Raw genomic sequence first — 10272 nt, 5'->3', positions numbered from 1 at the left:
TTTACCTCTTGACTAGGTGCCACTGCAGTTTTCATATAATATGGAATATTACTTTTATTTTCTTCATACCAGTGCATGTATCTTTTTTTCTTTTTGACTGACTGAAGTGCGGATGTTTTGACACCTCAACAATCGAGTCCATAAGGAGTGGTGTCATGACTGTAATTCTGAGACTTTATTTAACCTTTATTGCCGTCTGATGCATGTGCAGCTGCTGGCACGATCGGAAGAGTTGCTGAGTAGAGTTGGCTGGTTGCTGAAATGCGTTTCATTCTGTTTGCTTTACCTTTTCATTGATATATTTTTACTATGTTCTAGATTACAATTTGTCTATTATATTCTATTCCCAGAAACATTCATCGCAATTTAATCCTCATTGTTTTTTCAATGATGTGTTTCTGTAACTTTATATTGGTTCTCTTTATATGAAGATAAGATCTCACATCTGATACTGAATGCGGTATTTTATATGCTGGAATTGAGGTTTTTAGAACATGTTCTCATTTTCTCAGTGCTCTTCGATAGTAACATTGATTAGAGAAATGTTGTTAACATTGACATTTAACAGGTCTTTACCTGTCTTTATTGTAACTACCTGTTATAAAATCGTCTGGACTGTAGCACTACCAATGTCTATCAGGTCATTTAGTTTCTATTCTGATGAGACATTTTTAAACCAGTGACACTTTTTTTTAATTGTTGAATATATTATATAAAGGTAAAGTTTCTCTGGATAACTTATGATATATCTCCAGTGAAATGGTGTCATGCCAATCGCAATGTACCTTTGTTGAGTCGCGCGCTAGGTGCATGCCAGTTTCATCTTATTGTCCCTTCTCATGGGTGTGATGTCTACATCTCACCTTCGGCTATTTACTTCGCCATTTTTTAACATAAGTATAGGTGAATTGCAACTGTTTTTTTAATAGGTTTTTCACTTTTAAAGTTCGTACGGTACTGGCTTACGGATTTGTATATCTCATTGTTTCAGCTGGCTCATTATTATATCAGTGATTTGACTCTTTATTCAGCATCATTTATGTCATTATGTTCTGTAAAGTCGTTTTTACTTGCAAGCAGTCAGAACATTCAGCTTTTGAGAAAGAAATAGGTATTTTGTTACTTAACCTTCTATGCAGATTCCTGATTACTGAGCTATATCGCTTTCTTTATTCTGGAGTTTGAAGTATGTAGCGACTTTTGTAGAGTGGATGACACACAACTGTGTTTGTTTTGCCTCTTCACTTGCAGGATTTATTATTGATCTAATTTCCTGGTATGTCCATTTTATAATACCTGATTTGCCTATGCAGGGCTTTGATTCCGATCATTAAAATTCTTCAGTTTTGCTCAGCTACTGGCAAGTCATATGGATGCCTCTAAAGTTGCTATATAAAAGATTAGTTTTTCACTCCTTTAGCCTCTGTGTAGTCCAGGACCTGACAACTTTATGATTCTCTCCAGGATCTTTGCTGGCTTTGCTAAGGTTTTACATTTAAAGATTTCGTGCGGTCTATTTCTGTCAAAGTTTTCAGAGAGTATGATTCTATCTATGAGTCCTATCTTTAAACATTATGTGTGTGTGTCCAGGTGTGTCGTGTGTTGTGTGTGCTGTGTGTGTGTGCTGCTGGTAGGTGCTGTGGTGTCCACACACACACACACATTAATTTAAAGATAGACTCATAGATAGAATCATACTCTGAAAACTTTGACAAAATAGACCCACGTAATATGTCTTTATTAATGTAAACCTTAGCAAAGCCAGCAAAGATCCCTGGAGAACATAAAGTTTCAGGTCCTGGACTACACAGAGCTAAAGAGTGAAAATATTTTTTTGCTTTAGAGCCTTCCTATGACCTTGCCAGTAGCTGAGCAACTGAAGAATTTTAAATGATTCGGATAAGCCCTGCAAGCAAATCAGTATTTAAATGGACATACCAGGAATAATAACTGAATCCTTGCAAGTGAAGGCAGCACAGTTGTGTGTCTCCACTCTACACAAGCTGCTACATACTTCAAACTCTTTCTCATAGATCAGATCTCATAGAAGATAATAAAATACCTTTTTTTCTCAAATAGCTTTATGGTTTGACTGTTGCAGTAACGACTCTACAGACATAATGCTTAATGATGTGAATAAAGAAGTCAATCACTGATTAATTGATGCTTCAGCTTGAACAATGAGTTAAAAGCCGAAGCCAGTCCTTACATCTTTAGTGAACCTTTTAAAAAACAGTTGCATCACCACCTTATGTTAATATTCCAGTGTGTGGCTCACACCATTTAAGGTATGACTGGCATGCAGCCTTCCTCAACAAAGGACATTCATGCATTTGACACCATTTTCACTTTCTAAGTTCCAGAGATTTCTTTTTTTATATCAGACATAAAAAAAGTGCCTGTTTAAAAATGTCTCTCAGTTAACTATGACCTTGATGCTTGTGGTACAGTCCAACATTTTATTCAGGTAGTTCAAAGAGACCTTAAAGTTGTTAATGTCTTTAACAACATTTCTATCATGTTCTATCAGAGCTGTGAGAAGTTAAAACCTTACATCCAGCATTTATACCCATTCTATTCAGTGTGTCTGTATTTCATAAAGGCCTATAGTTACAGAACAACATCATGAAAACATGAATTTATTGCATGAATGTTTCTGATGATTAATAACAATTGTAATATAGACTGTATATTTCATGAAAGGAAGCAAACAGAAAAAGCATTTCAGCAGCAACTCTCTCAGCTCTTCCGACGTGCCAGCAGCTGCACATGCATCAGACGCAATAAAGGTTTACTTAAAGTTTCAGAATTACATTCTGACCCACTTTGGACTCATTTTGTTCAAACTCCCTCAGTGATCATTGCTGGTATGAAGAAAATAAATGTATTTCCTTTATGAAACTGCAGTGGCCTGTCAGAGGTAAACAATGCCCCTAGTTTTGATCAGCCAGAGTCATTTTGCCCTCGCTGAAATTGAAAGGGCACTGAACTGCATGTTGGTAGGTCTATTAGAAAGAAAGACTCAATCACAGTGATGGAGGGGAAATATTTTCCGGCCTTTAGCTGCAGAGTGGTGCATATTTTTCTCTACATGTTCTACATCTTCTTTTCAAGTATAAGAATACACAATACATATTCTTTCTCTTTGACTTCTTTCTTCTTTGGACCTCATCTTTAATAAAAGTCTCTCCACTGCTCTGTCTCAATATGTTCATATCTTTCTGTGTGTGCGTGTGTGTGTGTGTGTGCCAATAAAATGCTTAGACACGCTTCTTCATTTTAAAGAGCCTTTAAGCCTCTCTTCACTGGAAACCACTAGTTCAAACCACTAAAACAGTGTGCATGTGTTTGTGAAGGTGTGTGTACGTGTTCCTTTTTTTGTTTCTCACACAGGTGAGCGAGGGGGAGGCGACACAATTAAAGCTGTCACCTTTGTCTTGACCCTTTTTTTCGTATAGCTTGGTGTGTGTGTGTGCATGTTTGCGTGTGAATGCGTTTGCAGTCTGCGTCCTCAGTTGCGTCAATGCTGCCAGTTTCTGCGCCAGCAGCAGGCTCCTCCCCTCTGACCAGGCCACTCCCACTTCCTGTGTGTCAGTATAAAGCATGGTCTCCTCTCTCTCTCACACACTCACAGCCTGAACACTGGAGGAGAAAAGCTCAACATCTTCAGTCATCCTCTCCTGGTTCTCGCCAACTACTGCAGGTAAGAATTAAAAACTGATTTAGAAATTTGTGTCCTTTTGTTTTTCTCCAGTTTTTCTGTTGCAGCAGGACAAATTATGCATTTATCAAAAAACCTTTTTTTTCATCTTTTTCTTTCACTTTATCACAACACACACAAGAAATTTTCATTTAAATTGGAAAAAAGTTGACAGGAAGGTGTGTAATTCTAGAAAATTAGTTTTATTTAAACTCCAGTTTAATATTTTTAAATTTAACAATTTATTTATTATTTCATGCTAAGGAGAGTACACTTAAATGTTTAACAATGAATTAGTGAATAATGAAAGGTGGGTGATTTACAACTGTTGCAGGATAATCAGGCTGTTTAAGGGCATGTATATTTACAGTCTGCAAATAATCAGATAATGATATATTATATATATATATGCATGTAAAGTTGTTATTATTGCAGCAAATATTATAGGCAGGATTGCGCTCATGAATAAAAGTAGGAAAAATGCAAATGAATGTTGAAAAACTGCTAAATATTCATCTGAGCAAGAAGGTGTTTTAAATAAATAAATAAAAAATCCCCTTTATTTTTTAAATTTTTTATTTCATTTTGTTCTGAAGAGAGGAGAGGCTTTCACACACATTACAGCACCACATCATTACCAGCCCACTGAATAATGAAATGGAGACAATGACCAGCTGCTAAGAGGAATTATATTAGCATCAAAAGAATGACTGTTTACACCACGGCTGTGGCAATTTACAGAAAACTATTCAGATGGACAATTGTATTGAGTTACAGTGATAAAGATACACAGATACAATTTTTAGATTTAGATTTTTAGATTAGATCATTTGGTTTAAACCGACAAAGTACTGTATATCCATGTTGAGTAAGTGAGGTGAAATTGTATGCAATCATACATTATCAATCATCTGGACTAACCAGGCTTCTGAGGGATGGACACACATTGCTTGGACTCCACAGTTTGTTATGAGTTTTAATTCTGTGTCTGTGTGGAGAGGAGGTCATTATGTTGAAATAGCCCTTGTCAAACTAGATGCTATTGGACTTCTACTGTCCTCCTGTGTGTGTGTGTGTGTGTTTTCGTGTGTGTGTGCAGTAAAAGGATCATTCTTAGAAACAGACATAGACCATAGACAGTCAGAGTGGGTTTTGAATGATTGGAGACTGAAAGCCTCAGAGCGACTGTGTTGGTTTTATCTAATTGGATGATTTGCTCTGGAAGAATCTTCTGGCACAAAGCATTCATCACAGCTAATATGCTGCGTTGCCAGCCTCTAAGATACATACAGTGTTAATCAGCCAAGACAAATGTATACTAGCTTTTTGCAGTTTTTCCATTTGCACATTATATATTTCTACCACACTGACGTACAACTACACTTTCATAGAAAAACATACTGTCAAATTTACAACTGATGTTGACTATTTAAGCAGTTGAGCTGTTTTGAGCTCTCTCTGTGATAAAAATTATAAAGAAAGGAAAAATTCATGTACTTTATTCTGTCAGTGCTGTCATGTTAATATTGACTCTCAGGTGGACCCTGCTCAAAAATAGAGCAAAATTAAGATTTAGAGATAATTGTTGTGTTTCACTTGGGATTCTGCACATTTATTACTACACCAGAACTCCCTGTGAGTGTTAAATACTAAATTGTTCTGCCACTCTGTGACAGAGCGAGGGAGTGTGTGAGAAAGACAAAATGATATTCGCCTTAGGGTTAACCCCCCCTGCCCCCCGACGACTGTGAAATGATTTGTTGCTGCTTTCTGCAAAACATTCATTGCTTGTGACTTTTTTCACCCTCAAGCACAGAATTAACAAGCTGAAGGGAGACAATAAAAGAGAACAGTAGAGAGACACTTAAGAGCCAATGACCTGATAGGAAAATTACCACATAGTGGATTGCCTTTAACTCTATTATATTTTGCCTCCCAGTCATGAATGTAGGTATCTGCGTGTGTGTTCTCCTGGCTGCTTTGTCCAGTGGTTCCTTGAGTCTGCCCTCACACGCCATGGTAAGACACACACACACACACACACACACACACACAGACAAACATAGTCATACACACACTCTGAGATAATCATCATCCCTCACACCTAAAGAATTTTAAGAAAAGTGGTATATTTTTCAATCCCACCTTATACACTGACTGCTAAACATCTGGGTGTGTTTTCCAAACTCAGAAAACCACTTAGTGGACTGAATTGTTGCTTTAAAATCCATATGAAGTTACAGTCAACAGTTGAAATTTCAGGTTTTGACTTTAGATCTATAGTCTAGTCCTTATCTTTTCTTTTTATTGCCCTCCAGTCACAGAGAGCTGAGGGTGAGGCTCTCTCGTCAGACAGCCTGCCTCAATACCACACACGCCAGGCCCGCTCAGCTCCAGCACCCCCCTCAGGGCAGCTACCCAACTACAACCAACCCCAGGAGGACGCAGACGCCCAAAACAGCCTGAGCCAGCTCCTGGCCAGACTCATCTCCAGAAAAGGTGGGGATGGAGAGGAGAAACAGATAGAAAGTGTAACTGGAGCAGAAGTCTTTCCCCTTTCTCAGCTCATTACACACGTAGCATTCCTCACTTCTTATTTTGCTCCTAGTCGTGTTTTTCTTCTTCTCTCTTTTCAACATCCATCGTTCTGTAATGTGCCGTCACTCATGCTGCGTCTCAGTCCAACCATCTGGCATTTCCCTGCCTCCCTCTAGCTTTCTCTCTCCTCCCATCTTTCCATACCTCCTCCATGTTTCCTCTCTATACCAGCCTGCTCCCTCTATTTGTTCCTCCTTCACTCATCCTCTTACCAGCTGACCTCACTCTCTGCTCTCTCTCTGTCACTGTGTATCTCTCTTTCTCTTTCTCTCTAAGAGTCTACACTGTGTGACTGGGAGACCTGCTGAGCTCACTGCTCTTATAGAATTCACAAAGACAGGAATAGAAACGAAACAAGTCAGCATGACTTACTTCAGCAGCCTCATTCAGAGTTATACATTTACAGTATACAGTCAGTAGAAAAATGAGAACTGTTTAATGTTTTTGGCTTAGCAGAGCGACATCTTACTGTCCTCATCAGTGTCATGACGAGTGTCGACCTCTTCCTGTCTTCTCCAGGCTCTCCCTACCAGACCAGATCATCCCTCACCAGCAGAGCCAGTGGTCTAGCCCCCGGCCACAGGATAAAGGACAGAGATTACCTTGGCTGGATGGACTTTGGACGACGCAGTGCAGAGGAGTATGAGTACTCCTCCTAAAGGCATGGCTTGCTTGAGTTACAACCCACAACACCGTCAATAAAAGCCCCCCAAAATAATAAGCCCTTTTCACACTGCACTTACTGTAACCAAGGGGCTGACTTGACTGGAGCCTAGAATGAGCTAAGCATCATTATATAAGCAGAAAAAGTCCAAAAGGAATATCCTGCAATCAGTGGACCTTTGATCTCCTTGAATCTCCATGCTGAAGTAAAGAACACTTTTCTAATCACTCCCCACAGTATGTCAGAATTATATTTAAGCACAAAATTGAAAGGATGAGGCTGAAAATATTCTATATGGTTGTTATTGTAAGGGAATCCTAAAACCAACAGTGAGTTAGTCCATTTCTCTGTCTGTGGCTCCCATTGGCTCTTATTGAAGCTATAAATCATTAAAAACAAAACGCAAATGCATAGTTTTATCCAAATACAGGGATGTGTATTCGTAACAAACTATTTTAAGCAGTAGATTGATACAGATTTGGTGCTCTAGTAAATATTTCTGGCTGCAGGAAGGTGTATGTGGGATTGAGACAAAATAAACTACAGTGTGTGTCATAGTAATGAAGGGCACGTCAACCAGTGCAACTGTGGCCCATTTATAGATTTTAAATTTAATTCATTGTTGGTATTAGTGTTTTCATTTATTTGCTGACAATAAGAAAAATATAGAACCCAACAGGAGTCAAACACAAGGTAATTTTCTAAAGTTAACAGCTCAGCAGACTCTTAAGCAACATTGACCAATATCAGTTTTTTAATGGATATAATTAATAAATAGAGGAAGTAACTGACAATCAAGCAAGAAGTTCCTCTGAATCTAAATTTCAGCCTCATATCAGTGAGAAACCAGTGTCTTAGGACTCAAATATATGTCACTCGCATTTTAATGACAATTCAGAATGTATTGAAGGTCTTACAGTGGACCTTAATGAGCCACCTAGGGGTCTTTAGCAAATTGGACCAAAAGTTGGATTTAAGTCTGTATCTTTGATTGGTACCTTAACGTTCTCAGCTAAGTGCACAGTAAAAAGTATTTTCATATAATAGCAACTGCAACTGCGGAAAACAACAGTATGATACAACATTAAAAATCTAGCTGAGGTTAAAATCATAGTATCAGTATGGAGTGAGTAAGATTGTCTCTGGATGGGGGGGTTGAAACACCCCTACCCTGCCTGCTGACGGTAACCCTGGGCTAAACATGTGCAGTGTGAAAAGCATGAGATATGTTTTAGGAAGCACAAGGTGTTGTCTGCTGTATATGCTTGGGAGTCTCCCTATCATTGCATAATGGACCTTGGTAGCAGATAAATCAGGATTACAAGTACTGTAGATATGAATAGAAGAGTGTTTTTGTTCTTTTTTGAAAGATTACTATATATGTATGTATGCATTCTTGAAGGTTAAGTCTGTGTAACACATAATATGTTTCTACAAACTTTCAGATTCAATAAAAATCAAAATAAAGCTCCATTTTCCTCTGATGTCAGCAAGAAATGCTAATGCATTTGTTTGGGATTATGATGTTATTATGTTTCGAGGGCACAGTTGGTGGGCTGATCCCAAGCTTTTTATGTAGCTGCTGCTTGTGTTCAGGAGTGTTAGCAGAGAAATACTGGACTGTCTGTGTGTCCTTCCACATGAGCATTTTCCTGTATCCTGAGCAGGGTGTAAATTTAACTAATCCTGTTTTAAAAGCAGCTCTGAAACACAACTTAAATTTCAATTTGATCTGATTCATGGCCAGTAATGTTAGTGCGTTAGTAGTGCTGTAAAGAACAACATATCTGTCCTCCTGGAAAATAAAACCAAGCTTTGATACACTGCAGGCAGTGAAGGGATACTTGCACGCATGATTTTATGCCTACAGGTGAATTAAATCAAATGCTAATGAAGAGCAAAGACCAAAATGGTGGACATCAAGTGGAAGTGAAGGAATCTCTGCCACACAGCTGAACATAAACCTGAATGCACACAGTTGTAGAAAAAAAAATAATCAAATCAAGCTTTTCATTTGGACATAAAAACAACTTGTTTTCTCCAGAAAACAGATGATCATGTATCTGATGTAAATTTGTAAAATGGATATGAAGCAATATAAATGTATGTGTATGATTTTTGATGAAAACAACACGAGAAGAGAAAGTTATTTCTGTTGGGTTGTTTTTGTTTGTGATTTATCAATAAATCTGTCTGGGAATGAACAAAGGTCAACTGCCTTCACAAACAAGTCCTGCTGCATACTGTCCACACCAAACACACACACACTCCAGGTTTCTTTTCACCTTTCAGATTTAACAGCTATATGGCCACGTATCAAGCTTGTTAGTCCCTTCATCCACTTGTGAGTGTTTTATAAGACTGGTTTACAGAGTGGAGATTATTTACAGAGACCCAATAATTCCCACCATGAGCTAGCACTTGGCGAAAGTGGCAAGAAATAACTTTCATACAGAAACAACAGAGCACAGAACCACAAATGAGTCACAAGATGGTGTACTAATTTCTAAAAAAAAAATACTTATACTATAATACTATATTTGTACATTAAGGACCTGTATTTTAAAACCTTTAACCTTTTCTAGATGAGAATTATCCACATTGTATAATTCCCCTTCTTGCTATCCCATATAAAAACTATTATTTTGTTTTGTCCTGATTTTCCAAAGAATTTTCAGATTCAGACAGCACAAGATCAGGATTACAAAGATTTGCAGTCTTTGAATAGGCCACCATCTGTTGGCCAAAGTAATACAACATCACATATCACACACATTAATGTTGGGAAGTGTAAATCAGTTCGCAGGTATTGTGAAGCAGGATGCAGATCAGTGGCAAAATTTAAGTAGTTCACACTGACTCACAGTCATGTAGACATCCAAGTCTCAATAAACTTACGCACCAATGCCTCCTTTTGCACGTTGACCAAAGTGACAAAGACAAATTAAACACATTTCTTGAGTATTTTTGTTTTATTTTAGTCAGTTTGTAAGTACACAATATCATTCCAGCTAGTTTTTATTTTTATTTCAGTTTTTTTCAGACCTATTAACTATAACAATAATAACCTTGGTCTGTACACCCATGTTGGATAATTCAAATCTAGATTAAAAGTTTTGAATACTGGGCCCTGGAGATAGGATACAACACAGAAACCAAGGTCACCTCTCACAGACATGAACAAACACACACAAAACAAAAAACAACAAAGTCTTGTTGACTGTAAGTGAAACTGTTATACAAGAGCTCCAGTGCTTCATACTTGAAACCAATGGCTCTAATATGACATCATATGAACAGGAAAACACAC

General features: G+C 37.9%; 1 protein-coding gene across 1 annotated transcript; it reads left to right on the top strand.

Annotated features, from left to right (window-relative positions):
- The first annotated feature begins 3639 nt into the window (after positions 1 to 3639).
- Positions 3640 to 9154, top strand: LOC118335999 (cholecystokinin-like). Its single transcript, XM_035672519.1, has 4 exons — positions 3640 to 3703; positions 5640 to 5719; positions 6019 to 6199; positions 6818 to 9154. Exons 2-4 carry the CDS (start codon positions 5642 to 5644, stop codon positions 6955 to 6957), a joined length of 399 nt encoding a protein of 132 aa, XP_035528412.1. The 5' UTR covers positions 3640 to 3703; positions 5640 to 5641; the 3' UTR covers positions 6958 to 9154.
- The last annotated feature ends 1118 nt before the right edge of the window (positions 9155 to 10272 follow it).

Source organism: Morone saxatilis, unplaced genomic scaffold (genome assembly GCF_004916995.1).
Source record: "Morone saxatilis isolate NCDOM2014 unplaced genomic scaffold, NCSU_SB_2.0 Contig24, whole genome shotgun sequence".
In the NCBI taxonomy this organism is placed as follows: Eukaryota; Metazoa; Chordata; class Actinopteri; family Moronidae; genus Morone; species Morone saxatilis.
The sequence above is the reverse complement of the archived record's forward strand: the minus strand, read 5'-3'. Positions and strand labels throughout refer to the sequence as shown.

Bases quoted from the DNA above. Each gene is read 5' to 3' on its own strand.
- LOC118335999 (XM_035672519.1), top strand. From the start codon at position 5,642: ATGAATGTAGGTATCTGCGTGTGTGTTCTCCTGGCTGCTTTGTCCAGT. The intron at 5,720-6,018 runs GTAAGACACACA...ATTGCCCTCCAG, and splicing joins GTCTGCCCTCACACGCCATG to TCACAGAGAGCTGAGGGTGA. The intron at 6,200-6,817 runs GTGGGGATGGAG...TGTCTTCTCCAG, and splicing joins CAGACTCATCTCCAGAAAAG to GCTCTCCCTACCAGACCAGA.